General features: G+C 42.5%; 1 protein-coding gene across 1 annotated transcript; it reads right to left on the bottom strand.

Annotated features, from left to right (window-relative positions):
- Positions 1–14,066: 14,066 nt before the first annotated feature.
- Positions 14,067–15,720, bottom strand: LOC121626238 (histone H2A.Z). Its single transcript, XM_041964599.1, has 5 exons — positions 15,621–15,720; positions 15,232–15,309; positions 14,953–15,066; positions 14,724–14,853; positions 14,067–14,401 (listed from the first exon to the last, which is right to left on the bottom strand). Exons 1-5 carry the CDS (start codon positions 15,621–15,623, stop codon positions 14,340–14,342), a joined length of 387 nt encoding a protein of 128 aa, XP_041820533.1. The 5' UTR covers positions 15,624–15,720; the 3' UTR covers positions 14,067–14,339.
- Positions 15,721–20,385: the final 4,665 nt, after the last annotated feature.

Raw genomic sequence — 20,385 nt, 5'->3', positions numbered from 1 at the left:
CATCTCCTAGAAAGCTCTTTTTAAAAGATGCATTTCTGTTATTGAATTTATTTTTAACATGACTCACACACTCATTTGCCTGATGCATATATCTGAAGGACTTCAAGTAAAGTGGACACGCAGAGATTTCTGGCTTTAAGAAGAGCACACCACCAAATCATTTTACAAGTCCGACATCATTTGGCAGTTTTTTATTCCCATATGTTGACACTGTATAAAGAAAGACGTGAGTGGCTGCTGGACTGAGCTGAGCACAAATCACTGAGGTGAAAGTTCTCATGATACAATCGGAAGATACGTTTTTACCAAATCCAGGACTAATGCGCTGCAGAGAAAGCTTTGTCGTGTCTGCTCATTTTCTGCTACAGGGCCAGTGGACCAGAGATTTCGAGGGTTTAGGACACTACAGAATATGATTTAAAGGAAGCATTATCTCTTCGCTGTTGGGGCTGAGGGATCGGTAGAACAGGCCGAGCCCAGGAAGAGGAAAGATTACTCCTGTAATGATGTCAGAGACGAGAGGTTAGACAGCTCCTGTGTTCTGCTTTTCTCAAATGTTTTGGGTAAATTTAACAAAAAATCAAGCCAATGGGAATTTTGGCTGACTTACTGTTTACGGGTGTAAGGAAAAAAAAAAAAAGACTTTTTATTTATTTTGTGGGAATTTGAGTTCTTAAGTCAAAGCTCAGCATTCGTTTTCTAAGGAGAAGGCCTTCGTTTGATTTGTAACAGACACTTTTGCTAGTCTGATGAATCAAAGTTCAGAATGGTGAACCGTGGTGGTCCTTTCCAAATTACCTTAAAGGGTTTTTCTTACCCTCTGTTCTGTCTTATGGTTTCTTGTGTATTTTGAGGACATTCAATAAATATTCTGTATGATGTACAGATGAGTTATTAAGCAACTTGTGGATGAGCTTTTTTTTTTTGTATTTTCCTGTTATTTTGCTCTTTTTCAAACCCAAAGATACATGATCTCTTGGTAGGCACTCTCCTTCCACAAAACTTCTCTGTATTGAACGATTGAAATTGAAGTTAAAGCCCCCTACTTGTCCAATTTGAAAATATCTGACTTTGGCGCCCCCCGGTGGATTGTTAACATTCAGGAGGACGCCGGGCCCAGCCCCACCACAGAGCTCCAATGAGGCCATGCTGCAGGAAACCGTCCGAGGATGATTGGACCCACATTGTTTCTCTGGCATCTGCGGCTGATGGCACTCAGTGTTTGTCACGGCCGGCAGCAGCTGCTTAGATTTATTGTTAATTAACACAAATGATTTCTCCGGTGCTACCTGTACCATGACACCATGACTTAGACTGGCCCTGTTGAGGAGGATGGATTGCTATCCTCAGTGCTCGCTTGTGATCGTGGCCAAACTACAATTTGTTCATTTTAAACAAAACTCTAGAGGTATAGGTACTGTATGTGATTATGATGATGATTTATGAGGAGAGACGTTGAGTTCTTAGTGATAACTGGCCTCTGTGACAGCCTTTTCATGACTGCATTATAAGAAATGGTAATGATTGATAATTTGTGCAGGTCAGGTCTGAAAAAATTGAACTGCTCAACAGGTCCTGTCCCATGTCAAAGGCTCTTAAAGTGCAGCCACCGTTTTGCTTACACTTAGAAACCCCCACCAGTGTGTCTGTGGCAGCTCTCAGTATCCCTCAGTCTTGTCCACACTTGTCTCTGGGTTATGGTGCATTTGGGTGGTTCTTGTGATGCTGGAAATTCAAATGTGACCGGTTCATATTTGCCATGTGCTTGCATCCACGTGGTTTTGACCAGTGAACACAGAAAGATGAAAAAGTTATGGCAGGATTTAAATAATGGAAACTCTTGTTCTTGTTAGCGATCTGGACCTCGAAGGTTGAGGTATTTACCCCCAAACACGAAGGAGTTGCATTTAAAAAATCTGTGGTGGGTGTTTTTAATTCAGTTTTAGAGTCAACATGTCACATCTTGACTATTTAAAAAATGAACAATAAATATGTTATGGTATGTTAGAGTTAGGATTGAGGAAGGCTTCAATAAAGCAGGCCAGCTGCTTGGGGGGCGGGGGCTTAGAGTCCCCTCATTATTCTGACAAATCTGTAGACAGCCATTCTTTGCTGAGCACAATATTATCATAACTGACAAACTGACAGCCAGAGACACAAAAAATAAAGCACAAGTTGAAATAAACTGGAATCTTTAACACATCCAGTGCACTGATTTCCAGATATACATTCTGTGTCAAAGAGGAGCACAACACATAACGACATGGGCTGCGTCTCCCACGCCCCTGCTCAGATCCATTCTTCTTCCAGTCCACTTTGTCTCTGACAAATATAGACTTTAAACGAATAAACGTACCCACACTGAAGGCCTGGATGTCAAAATGAGTGAAACTTGAGTGCAGAGAAGTGTTTGGAGAGCTCACGGGGTGACTTGGCGTGCGTAGCATTGAGCAGTATGAGAGCGCACAGTGCTGCTGTTTGAAATATCTGTGTTGCAAGTTGTGACTTTAAACCTAAAAATACAAATGTAATATTGACCTGTCTTGCTAGCAGTGTTGATTAAACCTTAATTAGCCATAATCAAAGTGTACAGGGAAAGAAAGGTCAGTAACAGAGTGGATTATTGGATCCGGGGATCAAAATGTTCATCTCCCTCCTCTAGCGGATGACCGAAACTGTGCCGTGCACGGTCTTTTTATGTCGGTCTAAGTGGGTGGTCGGAAAGAAGAAAAGTTGGAAGTCATCCAGTTTCCCCATTTATTGTGGGCGAGGAAGACTCGCGCATGCTTTCATCAGTCTCCATGTCACACATCTTAGCGGGCCTGCGCTGGAACAACCTGTTCCTGCTGACTGCAGGCTAAATGTTAAAAATGCCTCTGTGGAGGAGTTGGTAGGTGTTCAGCGGTGTTCTCCTATATTTAGTCGTGGTGCAAATCTGTGCCGTTCCAGTCCGTTTTCAACCTGTGGATTTTAATGCCAAGTCATCTGTTCGCCCCGCCAGCAGCGCCACCATCAGGCAAACATCTCCACTCGTGCACAACAAAAAAAGATCAGAACTGAAAGTTACCGAGCAGGTTCGTATTGATTTTAACGTGGCCTCAGTCAAGGCCTCAGCATGCTTCTCGCGGTCATGTGTCCACTCCTGTGACCACGTGTAAAGGCAGGAGTGTGCGTACCTGTTTCCAATGCAACGTAAATATTAAAAACCTGCCAAATACGTGCAAAAACGATTTCATGTATACGTCTAATTCTTATTGGATAATTGAGAATAGCCTCAGCCACCGGTCAGTCTCAGACATTGCAGAGCTAATGGAAGGACTGCTTTGATGATCCTCGTACAGTGCCATTGTGTGGTCAAACAGCACTGCTGTGTCTGATTACGCATGCTCAACAGAACCACCATGTGACTTGGAGGAAAGGCTAGTCCTTGCTGTATCTTGGTGTCTCCACCGGTTTTGTCCACATGCCACAGCTCCTGGTTCAGGCCTTTTTCATTGTTTTCAGATCTTTTTTTTTCCTCTTTCTGCAGTATTTGGATGATCCACCGTGCAAACATGACACACTCCCACTCCTCTAATGTTTAACTGAGCCCAAAATTGCCTCTTTAAAGGTCATAAGGTCAATGCTAATAGTGAGGGAGGCCGAGTATGAACCCCACACATGCTATGAACAGCCAACTACTGTGTTTGTGCTGTGAAAACACTCCTAAGAATGGTCAGATATTTTGTATCGGACCAAAGGGCAGAATTGTGCTCTGAAATCATAAAGGTGAAAACCATAGACTGTCTCTGCAGCGTCACCCACAGGTTTCTGAAGAGCCGTAGTGAAGCTCAGTACCTGGTTCTGGCCCTCGCAGTGCCTGACTCCACCTAACTTCTGGGCTAATCTAAAAACTGGGCAAAGAGGTGGGGTGTGGATGGAGCTGAGGTATGCCGAAACCTAGCACGTAGCTGTCACTCAAAGCAGCCATGTCTATAATTTTGCAGAACTTTAAGTCTTAATGTAATTAATAATATAAAAATTCACCCCTTACTGATGTCATGAACAGGGAAATTAGGAACAGAGACCAAAGCCGTTTTTGTAGCTGCTGTAAAGTTGGCCATTTTAATATGGGGGTCTATGGGGATTGACAGGCTTTTGGAGATAAGCCTCAAGTGGCCGTCCAAGGAACTGCAGTTTGCCGTTTGATCTCACCGTGTGGCTCTGGTATATCTGCTTTGTACTGTAGCTCGTGACATTAGCCAGAGGAGAAATATTTACTGTAATCCACACAGAACAGATGATTATAGATACAATTCTAATAAAAGCTTCAGCTGTTGTTCCTTTTCAGTCAGGTGATCCCCAAGAATAAACTGAAAGACAAGTCAAATATCTTTCCAGTAATAGGGTGGTTTTGGTCTCTGTATTTACATGATGGGTCCAAACCTGGCAACTTCACTTTTACAACCAGATTTCAGGCGGCAGCACACAGCCACTGCCCCCAGCTGTTGATAAGCTGTTGTTTAATTTATGTGATTTTTCTATTTGGTGTTTTTTTTTATTAAAGTTGCATTAATCAGACATAATATCACTTTATAAAGTTAGCAAACAATTGTCTTTTTCCAACTGTAACACTCATTTGGAGTTGTGTTTATGTCCACCTGATGAACACAAGTCTAGCATTCATTCTCTTTTCATCTCTGGTTTTGGTCTCCACCAGCTCCTGGGGAAAATGTCTCTGTAGCTGCTGAACGCTGCACTGTGTCTGCCAGCAGGTAGCGCTCAGTGGGTTTATCAGAGCTTTTCAGCTGGAAACTGCTGCTGCAAACAAGGCTGATGAGTTCGTTTTTTAACTAAAACAGGTTAAAAAACTGCAGAGTCAGCGATAATTCACTACAACATATGACACCTTTCATGCAGTGAGGACAGCCTTCGTGCATGGGGCACACACTCCACCTGGTGAGCTACCAGGGAGCTTCCTGTCATATCACACATGATTCATTATTAATATATGAAGTGTGGATTTGTGCAGCTTTAAGACAAGACTATGTCATTTTAGAGATAATAAACAACAATCTTCTTTATTATTGACTTGCGCTCACTTTATTAGTACTACTTGTGCTACTATGTTACATGGGCTCACTTTAATGTCATTTCTGTCATGATTTGCAACTTGCAAGCCATTTAGGTGGGATGTTTGGAAGCAGCACCCAAATCCTCTGGGTGGGGTTACAGGTCAGAAGATGAGGGCATCTCATCTGTTATCTCAAACAGTGTTCTGAGTCTCTTCTAAATGTTCATTGTCGACATTAAGACAGCACCCCGGAAAAGTTCAGTTTTTTAAATTAGTGGTGTGAGACAGTAAAACTCTATCTGCACCTTTAAATAGAACCATACTGGATTTCTGGCATCATCTCCTGCAGACAGACCTATCAAAGGCTTCGCTGCTGGCAGGGAAGTTTTATTTGTGAGTGATTTCACTGCTATTCCAAACGGAGACAAGAAAAAGAGAAGTGGCTGCTTGGACCCCTGGATTAATTTAAGCTATTTTCCTCTGAGAGAATGGAGCAGAGGGAGGGGAGGGGGGTGTAGAGGAAGAATGGAGCCCGAGGGGGTGGGGGAACGGTTCAGAGTCCAGGCCAGTCAGCAGGACATCCTGTTTGAGCTCCAAATACCATTTCCTCCAATAAAAAGGGGGGGACCTTCGAAATAATCTCCCACAGAAGAGACACAGAGACATTGATTGTCACCCTGGCACGAGGCCAAGGCTGAGGAGGAAGGCTCCCCTCCTGCCGAGCCTCTGGACGGCAGTCAAAAAGCACCTTGAGGAAGTCATTAAAGCTCAAGGTTGATGAAAAGTCTCTCCTTCCTCCCTCACCTCACCTCCCTGCGCTGTCTGAAGGCATGCTGCTCCAACAAAAACACCTTCTGCACTACACAATTATTTGCACAGAAGCAGGTGTAGCTTCCAGGGCCACATGATGGAGATATAATCTTGATAAATTACAGTCTGAAAAAGTGCCTTTTACAATAACTCATGCTTAAATTGCTTTGTTCTATTGCTGCCAAATATTAGGTATCATCCTGAATGTCTTCAAGTTGCTCAGCCAAATGCAAGAACTAAAAAAATCCCTAACTCTAACCCCTGACCCCAACCCCCAAGTTTGAAGTATTAAATCTTTAAAAAAATATATTTGCGACTACAATTCAGACATGTAGCTCCACACGTACCCTGATCCACAACCGCACAGTGTTTAGTGTGCTAGCTGAAAAAAATGCACACTAATTTTACTTACTGTATAGAAAAGATGTGCTCCAGTTATTTTTGCCATGGTTGCTAAATGGTGGGTGGGGGGTTACCGTAGCAACCACCCTGAAAATTTTTGCAACCCCCTTGCAAACCTTAGCAATCACACCAAACGCCTCAGCAACCACTTTCCGAAAACTCCAAAACTGTAGCTACCAATCTTAATATGTAGAAAACAGACACGCTGCAGTTTTCTCTTAATGCTGGGTTACTGAGGCAACCCCCTCATAAACCATGGCAACCACACGAAACATGCAAACAACACTTGTTGATGCCGTCACAGTATGTTAGCAAATGGTAGCCTTGCACTGACAATGCCCAGTTTAGGAAACCACGTTAAATATTAAAGGAAAACTAGGGTTAATTAATAATTTTAAGAACACTACTTAAAATTAGTATTGAAAACTTTCAGTTGGCAACTTCACAAAAAACTGTTCTAGCTAGCACTAGCGATTTGATGATCTTACGTTTTGTTAAAAAGCTAACAGTTTAGCCATGTTAGCCACTACTGTGCTCACATCTGTGACGGTAAAACCAAAATTGTTACACCAGGAAGCTGAGCTAATGTTGACGACCATTCTTTTTCTAGAGATGGTACCGAATCATCTCTGGTGATCTCCTGACGTCTCCTCTCGCTCCACTATGAGGTTCACGTTTGTGGTTTTGAGTAATTGAAGAGTTGACCATGTCCACTGTTAACTACGTGATGGACGTGTGGTTCAGACTCTGGCGTTTCCCTCAGGTTTAATTGCAATAGCTTGAGTGAGACCAAATACCTGCACGACTGCACTAATTAGCAATCGTCTGCATGCTAGCAGGTGAGATGAACAGGTAAACAGATGTTCAGCATCAGCACGTCAACATTGTCACTGTGAGTGTGTTAGCATGCTGATGTTAGCAGTTAGCTCACAGCCCTGCTTTGCCTCAGTTCAGCCTCGCAGGGCTGCTAGCATGGCTGCATGCAGACACTTATCAGTGCACGTAAAGTGATGCAACACAACAGACAGGTTTTATCTGGCGTTAGCCTGTGGAAACACCAATGCACACACATCAGTGCCAGTTTAGCATTCATCTGCTGAAAAGGAAGTCTTAATGAAAACCACAGTGTGTCCCGGTCTACAGTCTGAGCTGCTTTGTCTTTGGTGGTTTGCTCTTAAAGAGGAGACAAAGTGCTCTGCAGTCCGCTGTAATGATGTTTCCATTTTCATTCCATTTCCCAACACTTCCTGATCACTTGAAGAAACATATAATATGCAACATAATAACTACGTTTAAATAGATGAAGTATGTTTATTGTTTGAAGCTAAATAATACACTGAATAATTACTTTAAGTGCATATCGGGTATGAAAGTGCAACATGTGGAGGGTCCAGCTCATGTAAATCAGCCGTGTCAGAGCTCCTTTGAAGTGTTTATTCATATTTGCCTTCGCAGCCTATTCCTGTCTTGTCCAGCAGGGAAGCTGACAGCAAAATGAAGACCACCAAAGCATGCACGGCCTCTGTTTGCAAAGGGATTTTAGCCCCCTGACCACTCGGCCATTGTCGTTAAATTTGCACAGAGCTGCAATAATTCAAAGACACTTATCATATGCTTTTGGCTTGCTTGTGTCCCCCATTTCCCCCTGTGGCCAATCGTGTTGACCTTCCTGTCAGCTCCCTTGTGGAATTCTGGGTGGCGGGGCCTTCCCCCCTCCACCCCCTGCTCACAGAATGCATACAAATTAGCCTTTCAAATATCAGATCAAGTTATGTAAAGAACAAAAGCAGGCTGACTTCAAAGGGGAGGAACGAGGAGGGATGCTGCACGCAGAGGCTTCAGCCGGCGCTCTCAGCCGGCCCCGTCCTCAGACGCTGTGGTGGATTTGATTATTGTTTTTAACTCCTCTCCTCCTCCCCCTGGCTCCCAGAGATCCCCTGCACCACCAAAATGGGTCCAGCCTTTTGGAGCGAATCCCAATCCCAAACCTGGTCTTTGATTTCAGGGGGCTTGGCACTGCTCCTTCTCCCCCTGCTTTGTTCCTCTTGATGGATCTAGGCGGGCCGGCGAACCGTGACCCCTGCCAGCCCACCCCGTCTGTGTGAGCAGACACACACACACACACACACCAACAGACAATGCCAAGCCGCCATAGAGCCCAACAGGAAAGGAGGGGAAAATGGAGAAAAAAAAATGTCGACAAATGTGCTGAAAGCGTCTGTGAATCAAAGTCTCATCCCTGACAGAGATTACAGGCGCGGTGAGTGTCGTTGCTGCTTTCATTGTGTCTGTTCTGATAAGTTAGCCATGTGTGATGGGCGAGGAGGAGAGTCTGGACCGCTGCCTATTCAGCTGCTCTGAACCACCTGCCACCAGATGGACCCGAGTGTGAACTTGAACAAGGAAGAGTGGAAAAAAAACACTTCAATTCCCAGCCCTCCCGGCAGCCGCCTCATTTTCTCTCTAACTGTGTTATCAAACCCCGGCATTATATCCGCTCTGTAGCGCGGTCGCCGCCGAGTTGACAAGCTTTTACAGCCGCTCGCTGCGGAAGATTTCATGCTGGGAACTTTTTCGTGTGATGAGGCCAAAAACAAAGAAGCTGCTCGTCAAACAGCCTGTGAGAGGCTACAGGAAATCACTGAGACATCTTTCAGTGACCAGCATGTGGACGGTGCTCTCTAAAATGCTCTCACACTGACGTACAGTTCACTTCTACACGCAGAAAACACTCTTCAATGCACCCCATTGATATCAGATCCAATTTATTACAGCTTATTTCCATGATTTCGACCATTAGCTGTGATGACACTGCACTCACCAAAGACCTGCAAGCATGGCAGCATGCAACAACAAACAAGTCCAGATCATCTAAACCACTTTCCTGAACACACCTGTACTGCCACCAGGTAACCCTCATTTTACCAAAAAATCTAAATTTTTATGTGATCAGACGTGGCATCTTCTCAGCAACTCAGGGGTTTTGTGGTATATTATCATTTATATATTTGGGTGGAACAATACATGCAGCCATACATAAAAGTGACTCAGGGGCTTTTAGCAACATGAGAGTAAAATTTAAAAGACACATTTATGCAACAATGTGCACATGCTGTCGATAAAATACATGTGAAATGCATATGTGGTGTTGAACAACACCCTGTTTTTTTTTAATCAATTCCTGTACATGCAGGACAATATGAGACATTTGTTTCTTATCTGTCTGCCGGTCATGTCCCTGACTGTGAACATCAGAGACAGTGGAAATGAGCAGCAGTCTTCTTCACAGATGGTAAATTCTTCATCTAACTTGTGATGACATGCTGTTATGAGCTCTGTAAAACCCGATAAATGTTAAATCCATCCAGTGAGGCCAGATGTGCTAATGGCTTCCAGAGAGCCTCCAGCCTGAAGGTAGGTAGGTGAGCGCCGCCGTTTCACTTCCTGCACTTTAATTAAAACCAAATTAAAAGACCCCCCCTCCCCCCGCTGCCAGTCTACTCTAAATTGACTTAATGGTTGAGTGGTGCCCTGCCTGGCTGGAGCTGGGGGGAAAGCCTCATTAGCACTTCGCTTTTCAGCAGGCCTACAAAACAAATCATCAATAGCCGAGTGGACAGATGTGCTTGTTAAAGACTCCAAAGGTTAATTATGGATCGGCCAACCGCATTTTGAAGTTCATTACACACATTTAGACTTTTGGAGAGGCTTTTTGATCCGCGTTAGTCCTGATGCAGACACTCGACACTTCGCCTGCAACAGTTTGGCTGAAAAAATCTGGTGCACATTTGTAGCTCCGCCGAGGTGCATGAATACAGAGGCAGCTAGAGCTAAAGAGGCAAGACGAGAAGAAAAAAGAGCTACATTTGAACAAAACTTTATTCAGACACACTCCTCGACTTGTTTCAACTTTTTTGCCTTTCAAACTCAACTGTTAACCATGTTGAACTGCGAATCCTAAACTGAGATCTGGGGAGGAATCTTGAGATCTTTAAAGGAATAGTTCTGCATTTTGGTAAATACACTTATTCCCTTTGTTGCATGTCACCCCTTCACCTGTCACCTTTCTTCTGTCCATCTTTGAATAAAAGTAAAATGCCCAAAGTAATGTTTTTTTAAAAGTACAGAGCTGTAGTCAGGAAGTGGTTAGCCTAGCTTAGCATAAGGAGTGGAAGAAGGGGGACACCACTAGCCCGGCTCTGCTAAAATACACCTACCAACACCTTGAAAGAACACTAGTAACATGACGTGTCTAGTTTATCTAATGCAACAACCAACAGATGGAGCCTCTACAGCAATGCTAGCAGCTCTGCGAGGCTGTTCTCAGCCTGCTTCAGCAGCTTAGCTCAGTGTGTTAGCGTGCTAACAGTTGCTAAGTCCAGTTAAGGCTGATGGGAATGTCATTAGTTTTGCAGGTATTTGGTCACGAATCATGCCACTGGACAAATTCAAATTCTGACCTGGTGGCTGGATTGCCATGAATGCCAAATTTCCATTTAATAGCTGTTGAGACTTTTAATGAAAAAGCACAAATGTTAACCTAATGGTGGTGCTAGAGGAAATGTCAGAGCATCACCAGAGTCAGTAGGTTTCGTCCTCTTTGGATCATGAATGTGTGTTGATTTCATGGCAATCCATCCAACAGTAATTGAGATATTTTAGCCTGGAGCACAGTAGTGGACCCACTAGCTGCTACACGTGGCTAACAACAACAGCTTCACACAGCTCAGTTTTATCATCACAGCGGTTTTGCCAGATTTACTACCACTGAACTTGAACAACTGAAAGCAGTGAGCAGTGCTCACAGAGCGCGTCTGGCAACCCACTGGTGCTGCTGATCAGAGAGATAAAGTGATGGAGTAACAGTGCTACAACACATGATGACTCCTCCTTAGGACACAAACCGTCATGTACAGATTGAACAAACGCTGGTTAACTTTGGACAGGGCCAAGCTAGCTGCCACAACTTTCATGCCACTCTCAATGCTAAGCTAGGCTAACCATGCTCAGCTCTGTACTTAATTCAACACATGAGATACGAGACATGTTGAATTAGTCCGCCAGACAGCATAACAGACTTTGAAAAGAAGGTATGATTGTTCTTTTCATGTAAAAAAAAACATGTTTCATCGTGTTTCAACCAGTGCATGCTGGGAAGGAATCCAAAGCCCCATGGAACCATGGACAAGGTAAACAAAGGCATTAGAGCAACTCTTGAAAATGAAAAAATAGACTGTGTGACCCCTTCTTGTGAGTTAGTACAGCCAACTTCAGTCGCTGTGAGTTTTGTTGCTGTCACATATGGGATCAGTTTACTAATTATTCCTCTCATTATTTCCTCATTAACGAGGCACAGTGAGGAGTGCACCCAGGTACTGTTTGGACTCATTTGTCCAGTTACGGACCTCAGCCTCTCCTGCACGTTTGATTAGTTTGGACAAGCAGGGAAGACCAGCTCCGGTGCTGCGTGCAAGCCAAGTCTGCGTCAACCTGAGAAGTTTTCTTAATTATTTTTAAATGTCACGTCTGATTTCACTTACACAAAGGTGAAAATTAAAACCATTTTATTTGGCACAGTCCCTAAGCCTGTGCACTGACACACAATTAACAAGAAATTTGGGATTTCCTTCCTGTTTGTCTTAATAAAAGATTCCTTTATTGTTATCTGCTCATGATTGAAGCAAAACTAAATGGACCTCAGGGAACTAACAGCAAGAATGTTAAAGGAATAGTTTGACGGTTTGGGAAATACTCTTATTTGCTTTCTCTCTCAGAGTGAGATGAGAAGACCAACATCGATTTCATGTCTGTGTGGTGAGTATTGAGCTGGACTCAGGACCTGGTTAGCTTAGCTTAGCACAGAGGCTGGAAGCAGGGGGAAACAGCCAGCTTGGTTTTTAAATAAAACACCCTCCAACTCCTCTAAAAGCTCACTAATTAATACACACCACATTTGTTTAACACGCACTGCACAGAAACGTCAAGTGGTTTGAGAGTTTCATGCTGGAACTATATTGAACTTGCACTATAGCATCTATTCCTTTTTAACTGAAACACCATGAATCTATTCATTTATTGTTTGACCAAAGTCGCATCTGCTCTTGTACACAGGAGCTCAGCAGTCTAAGTGTGCAACAGCTGGATCCACCAACACAGGCTGCACCAAGAAGACAGTAAACTTACTGACCACCTTCCAAAAGGATCATGGGTAGTAGAGTTAAAAACAAAAAGAAAAATCTGTGAAAATCTATTGTGTCCGTTAACGCCCCGCCCCCTTGGTTTGTGCGTATCCAGGAGTTCAAGTTCAGATTATTTTCATGTTATATGTGCTTTGTTTGAGTGGCTCAATGCGGATGTAACTTCCGAGTGAGTTTAGTAATGGGTAGGCCTTTGGTACGCATTAGTTTTATATTGTATATGTCCAGTAATGCCCCCCACAAGTGGGTCTACAACAATACGGCATCTCATCTGTATTGTTAAGTTGTTGCCAAAGCACAAAATTGATGAAGTCATAGATTCATAAAACCCCACTCATCATCCAGAGCGGAGGTTGCAGATGGTTTTGTCCCTGCAAACCTGCTTGAACAAACACACACACACACACACACACACACACACACCACAGATCTCCATCCAGTCTATAACACACCACTCTACTGTCTGGAATCAAACTGAACTGTGTGATAACTTTCTGGATGTTGGTGTGGTGGAGATCTGCCTCGCAGGATCGTCAGTTTGTTGAGTGCAAATCATTTCTTTTACACCTCCTGATTGTCATATTGCAGATGTCATTGTTTCTCAGAGGACACTATTGCAAGAATGAATCTGCTGCTTGATGAATACAGACCCTGACTTCTAGTTACCATATGGGCTCCTTACATCAGAATAACTGAGGCCACGGCCAGCACTTTGTACAGTAATAGGAGGCTTTTGATGGTGTTATAGTGACATCTAGTGGTAAGGTTAAAAGATGGCTGAAGAGGACGTTGATAAGATTTTACTCAGACCTTTTGTCTTGACCCATGAGTGCATAAGATTTAAGTTCTTTAGTGTTTTTGAATCTTGGTCCATGCACACTTGCCTAAAATACAAGTCAAAATTAATATAATAAATATATTCTTCTAGGTTGCTATCAAACAAAACTTTCTTGTAAAAAATGTGTCAGTAGTCTAACATTAGATTTATCTATAAAACTTCTAAAAGAACACTGGATCACCTCCCTCCTCCAAATAAGGAACTGATGATTTACATCAATACGTTCATTGGATTGTATTTCCACATTTCATTACTTTACAATAGCCAAGACAAATTCAAGTCTGGTTTTGCTGGATCATGTTGAGAACATACTTTGATACCTACTATACTGCTCATGCTAAAGTGTTTTTACTCTAAATCAGACCATCTCAACATGAAACTAAGAATGAATGCAGCAGCTAAACTGCCTTCATGCAAAAAGCCATCCATACACAATATGCAAAATGACTGTGCCAGTCCAGTCTTTATTCAGGAATCCAAAGTTACTACAGGATTTTCCCAGTCCATGTCAGTAAACTGATGTAAAAACATGCTTTGCAATTCACACCACTACATGATGCTGAAACAGATGGTTCACATGTTTAAGCTGGTTCTAAGCATGCTGACTCCACATGCGAGCTGTGGTTCTCCTTTGCTTTGTGTTGGCCAAGGTGGATGCTTTCTAACTGGGATGATTTAGACTACTTAACCCAAACACATGTAAACCATTCACACTGGAGTAGTCAACTGAATACCCAGTGTAGAAATGACAACAGAAACAAACCCATGAAAGTGCAAGAACTAAAAGAACTGCAAATGCCCAAACAGAGCTTTATTAAAACACCACTTTCAACATGGGAACGCCACAAAAAGCATGTTTCAACACAAAAACTGCAGCACCTGAAAACAAAGAACAGTAACACAAAAAATGAGCTTCTCTGAAGCCACTTTTAAAAAATACCCCAGGTGAGTAAATGCAAGCTCAATACAAATCATTCCTAAAAGGTGTTCTAATCTAAGACATTTAATCACTTGATGCAGACGTGCGGAGCACTTCAGGTTATACAGTCTTCTGCTGGCCCTTCTTTCCAATCAGAGACTTGTGGATGTGAGGAATAACACCTGTTAAACAAAGGACAATGGATGAGCCATTAAAATAAACACTGCCTCAGACACACAGACGCAGACACACACACACACACACACAAATAGACACTTGCCATTTGTTAGGTTTTAATCTGATCAACAGAAAATTAAGAGGAAGAGAAGAGGCAGCAAATTTGATCCAGATTAGGAAAAGCATACATTTCTACTATGAAATAAATCTTGACCTCTGAGAGTCAATGGGCAAAATTTTACAAATTTAAGATTCTGTAATTCTAAGAGAATAAAGGTTAACACTTTTCATCACAAACAATACCAAGGTGCAAAACTGTTTCCTTACCTCCACCAGCAATAGTGGCCTTGATAAGTGAATCCAGCTCTTCATCTCCTCTAATGGCAAGCTGCAAGTGGCGTGGGGTTATACGCTTCACCTTAAGATCCTTTGATGCATTTCCTGCCAACTCAAGAACCTGAAAGAACGCCAGGCTTTAGTCATTTTCATAGGCAAACAAAAAACCCAGCAGCTATACAGAGCTTGTATGTAGGGTGCAAATGAGGCTTAACGTTACCTCGGCCGTGAGGTATTCGAGAATAGCTGCGCTGTACACGGCTGCAGTGGCTCCCACTCTGCCGTGGCTGGTGGTTCTGGACTTAAGGTGTCTGTGGATACGACCCACGGGGAACTGCAGCGACAAGAAACACATCGGACATTAGCGCGGATAAACAAAGGGTTCAGTGGCCCGTCGGTGAGAGATAGCCGCCAGCTGAGCAACCTCTGCAACGTCTGGTTGTTGACGTTAGCTTGTGCTAGCACAGACGACGAAATGAATGAATTTCAATGGACAAACCTGCAGTCCCGCTCGCTGCGAGCGCGAAATAGCTTTCGTCTTGGTCTTTCCGGAGTCTTTGCCTGCCTTTCCACCGGCCTGGGAAAAAAAATGGATATTGTTTAAGAGTTTGCAGCAGCAGAATCGTACATTACCGTGGAATACGACTGACCAGTGGTGGCCAATTTTAGCGCCCTTTCAGCTTTCTGTGGTCTTTCTATTGCTTGCTCAGTGCTGCCAATAGCTGCAAGTTAGCTCTCCAGCTAAGCCACTACAACAGCTAACGCTAGCGGCTAACAGTTAGCTATTAATTGAAATGCGCTTGCGGCTATTAAAAATGAACTGCCCATAAACCACCGTCATATGCAGTTCATCGTTCTGATATCTAGAGAACGACATGAAATACTTACCATATTTAAAAGCAACAGTTAATTCCTAACACAAGGGTACAGAACAGACTCCCTCACTGCCGACTACCAAACGCTGCTGTGAACTACAACCCCGTCTTGCGATTGTGCTTTAAATATAGCCAATCTTTATCCGGGTAACTGCAGGGACAGCACCAGCCAATCATATTTCGTCATGTGTTTCCTGACATGGCGTTCAGCCAATGAACAACAAAATATCTAACGTCGCGGGAAAAATGGTAAATTCCCGTTCAAAGTAATGACGGGTACTGTAGTACATTTGGACAGTCTAATCCCAATATCTTTTCCCAAAAGAACAAGTTAGTATTAATTCGGAAACCGGTAATTATCCCTGTATTTAATCTGGAGACGACAGAAAATAAATAATATTAGAATTTGTTGTCACATGTGTCAAAAGGCCAATATGTAGACTTAAAATATTATCGATATTATCAAAATGACAGCGCACCCTCGGCATTTGGTCCATTTCATACTCAGCATACAGTTCAATAATGAGAATATATATATAATTTTAAAATAGTATATGACGGCAAAGCAGCGACTCCCCAATCAGAAGCAAAGACGTTTGTGGAAAAGTTGCCCACTTTTTTCTGATGAAAAATCTAATGTCTTTTTCAGACACGCAATTCCCAACCAAAACCTTGATTTATAATCAAAAACATTTTGACACAGAATTTGCTTTTGCCGCTAGTGGAGAGTTGCTGCTTTTCTCTTTCTATGGCATTTTCTCATATTTAAAACTTATTTTGCCAAGCACCCTTCTTCTGAAAGAATCCTCGTGATGTGCTGTCACACCACTACAGCGGGGTGCCTGCCTGTTTGCTGCTGTAGCATCAGCAAACCATTGTCTTTACTCAAGGCCTGAATTTGATAAGGGGGGTAAGCGTTTCCAACGTCCGACGCACAGTATCAGTTTATTGTCTTTGTAATTCCTTGCTTTGGCCACATGAGGGCAGTGAATGCTCACGATTCTACATGCAGGCTTCGCTTCAAATACACTCAGAACTGCGATCAGCTTTATAACCACAAGGTATAAAGACAAATATCATGTCAAGTTTTAGATGCAGAACATGTCATTGATGCTACATAAACCTACTTTAATTAAGTGAGGCATTATAATTCTTGTATTAGACAATAAAGGCCTTTTATTATTATTATTTGTTTGTTCGTCACTGCAATCTTGTGCTAAAAAAAAGTCTAATGGATAATGGAACCTCGTGTTGTACAGCCAATCAAAAGGGATAGTTCCTGTTCCTAGAGTTGCAGAGCTGGTTTAAGCTCTTGTGGGGGCCCAAGCAGAATTTGTCTGGGGGCTCCTTGGAGACTGCCATACTGCAAACAGCTGCTTAGTTTGTTTAATATCCCTGAATCAATACTAAGTCACCAGAGCACTCCTTCAATAGAAACTCAGCACGTCCTTCATCTATTAATTCTACTGTAACAGGATTTTTTTTTTCATTACTGTTTTATCTTAATTATTAACGAAATGGAAGTAGTGGTATTTGTTTTCTATCCCATATTTAGAACAAGCATTTTTTCAAGAGACCACAGCCCCATTAATTGAGCCCTGGTTGTATCTATCATTTGAATGTGAGTTTTAAATCTAGAATTTATGGTGCATGATAGTTAGAAAGAGCAGCAAGCAAATAAGTGGGTAAAGTGAAATGAATGACTTTTGAAAATGAGAAGTTATCTGTTAAATTACAGTTGATGCAAACTTTTGACATGGCTATTTTGAGGTAATAACCAACATGTTTAGGCTTAAAATGAAGCTGGAGCTTAAAATGAATGATGTCATTGTTGTCTCTAAAGACAAGAGTTTGACATCTCAGCCGTTACTTTTCTTAGCCATGAAACTCTACTCCCACTCTTACCCTTGTCCAGTGGCTTCACCTTGAGTTAATTTTTTTTTCCATTTTTGACCTTCCATCTCTAAACTTTGACGCCTATTGCGCTACTTTGTTTACTTTTCTTGTGTTGTGTGTGTACTTCAATTCTTTTGTCATTCTTGTGGCTAGATGGTATGAGTGGATTTCTATGTTTTACTGTGTTTTTTTTTAAATAAAAAAGAGAAAAATGTTGAGAAATACTTGGAATGTCACATCCAAAAATTATTTGTTAAATTCATATATTATGTACCACACCATGGATCAGAAAATACACATTCATATTCAAATGTATTATTGATTTTAGAGGTTGCTGTTGAAGTTTATCTTTGTCTGAGCAGCAGTTGGAGGAGCAGCAACTGAGTCATGAAACCAGAGAGATTTCAGTCTCTCTCCTTTTCATCTTGTTTTACTGCAGCGTTAATGTGTAACAGGCTCCAGTCAGGGTGTGTGTGTCGGGACTTGATAACACAATCTGTGTGTGTGTGTGTGTGTGAGTCTGGGACAACATGCACAGCTGGTGGTGGGCTGGTCACGTCTAAATCTCATGCCATTCATTCCCAGGCTTACTCCTCTTTCAGCAGTCACTCACTCACTCACTCTCTCCCCTGACCTCCACCTCGTTCACTCGGCCTCCTCTCCCTCTCCTCCTCGCTCACTGTCAGCCTCCCCCGGTCTCTCCTGCTTCTGTCGCTGAGCAGCCTATTTCTGAAAGTTCTGCAGTCTCATTCTCCATGTGTCCCTCACCATCCCCTTCATCTGTCCCAATTTTTATCCTGGCTTCCACCACTTGTAGCTTTTCTTCTTTTAGAGTTCAGAGACAACTGAGAACTTCCCACAGGACATTCATTCAACCGGAAATGGAACTCCTGATTATTTTTATTTTATTATTATATGAGATATGATTTGTAATTGTTCTTCTTGACCTCTGTGCTAAATTTAATATGGTATATCACAAAGTATTGTTGGATATACTCTATAATTGATTGATGCTAGTTCTAAATAATTTTTACACAACAGGAACTATGAACAATACAAAACTTCATGTGGCGTTCCACAGGGTTCAAGTCAGGGTCCTCTTGTATTGTAACACCACATGCTTCTGCTGAGCGAAATGACCCATGATGAAAGTATTTAATATCATATGGGGGTTGATACACAACTTTACATATGATGTTACACATATGCTGTCCCAGGACTTTGTACTTTGGAAGTAAATGTTTTAGCTATTTAGAAAAAGACAAAAAGAACCAACATGATCATGGCTTTATCTTTATGTTTGTTCTGGAAAAGTGTTTTCAGCCAACATTTTCAGCCAATACAATTACTCACCTTCTTTCTGGGAGTTAGACGAGAAGATTGATAACAATGTCATATCTGTGTATTAAGTACAGAGCCAAAGACAGGATGTGGCTAGCCTAGCTTAGCATAAAGACTGGAGGCAGGGGGAAACAGCTAGCCTGGCTCTGATCAGAGTTAAAGAATACACCTAACAACATCTCTAAAGCTCAGGAATTAACACTTTGTTTCTCATTTGTTTAACTTGCGTGTTAATGACAGCACATAGTTCAGTTGTCGAGGCTACGGATTATGAAGTTGCGTGAGGTTTAGTGACTGTATGTCTGTCTGTACCTGAGAGGGAGAAGTGACAGGAAACCAGCAACATCTCTACAACCCACTTGGGAGGAGGAGAGAGGAAGAGAGGGAGTGCTCAGAGGAAGAAGGGATGGACAAAGAGCGTGAGAAACTGTGATGTCACTCTGCCTGCAGGGAAAAAAAAAAAGAAAAACTTTGGTGGGAAAAGTCTCCAGAGCTGCTCAGCTTGAGACTAGATTACTGGGTCAGTGCAGACCAAAGACCTCAAACTCAAGCAGAGGCATCAGGTCTTTAATAAATACATGATCAGTTCGGTTGATCAATATCTAAGATAGGCAGGCCATTTTTATTGACACAGTGTAGGCAGTGAACTCATTTATTGTCCTAATCCAAATAAATATGAATACCAAGCCACAGCTCTACTGATTGGTCATAGTGTAAACTGATGACATCATCCCAAAAGCATGTGGGTCAATGAGGAGCATGAATATTCACACTCATTAGCAGGAGGCTTTAGCTGATGTCACTGCTTCTTTTGTCATCGGTGCATGTTGTGTCGCTCTCAGAGACAGGACGAGAGTGTGAGTGTGTTTCAGCCCATCTCCCGACCTCTTGTCTCCTCTTGCGTGGTTGTATTAAAACGAGATGTTCCACATGGGGAGGTAAGGTCATCGGAGCTGCCAAAGATACACGATTCATCATTGAGAAACGCTAACAGAGCTGCCACAAGGGGCTCCTAGAAGCTGCTATGTTCATTATACCCCACATAGTATGAAAGTGTTAGGTGAAATGGTCATACAGTAGTTCCAGCGTCTCTTCACTCTTCAGAAAGTGGCTGATGGTATGCCACTCTTCTTTTCCTGGCATGTGTTGATTCTGAGTGGTATGTCACTGGAGGTTTTTGTGGCACCGTGACACTCATAAATGGTGTCAAGCTGATGGCCAGTAGCATCAGTAACAGCAGTAAAAGCTGAGAATCGACATGCTGTATGACATTGAAATGAGTGGCGCATCCCCAGTAGTGGGATCTGCCACTGAAAATTGGAGTGATAAGCCATTTCTATGTTACACACAGCATCGTCTTATCACAATCAGCATGGCATATGTTGATAAGAATCAGCATTATGCATGCTGATCATAAGAGAAAAGGTCTTAGGACAGTTACTGCCCATGCACTTTGCAGCACTATAAGCAAAAGATAATAAGCAATAATTAGGTCCTGTACATTGCTCCTTCCCACATTTTGTTGGTCCAGAAGAAAAAAA

Source organism: Chelmon rostratus, chromosome 23 (genome assembly GCF_017976325.1).
Source record: "Chelmon rostratus isolate fCheRos1 chromosome 23, fCheRos1.pri, whole genome shotgun sequence".
NCBI lineage: Eukaryota > Metazoa > Chordata > Actinopteri > Chaetodontiformes > Chaetodontidae > Chelmon > Chelmon rostratus.
The sequence above is the reverse complement of the archived record's forward strand: the minus strand, read 5'-3'. Positions and strand labels throughout refer to the sequence as shown.

Bases quoted from the DNA above. Each gene is read 5' to 3' on its own strand.
- LOC121626238 (XM_041964599.1), bottom strand. The intron at 15,067-15,231 runs GTTTGTCCATTG...TTGTCGCTGCAG, and splicing joins CGCAGCGAGCGGGACTGCAG to TTCCCCGTGGGTCGTATCCA. The intron at 14,402-14,723 runs GTAAGGAAACAG...TTTGTTTAACAG, and splicing joins GGCCACTATTGCTGGTGGAG to GTGTTATTCCTCACATCCAC.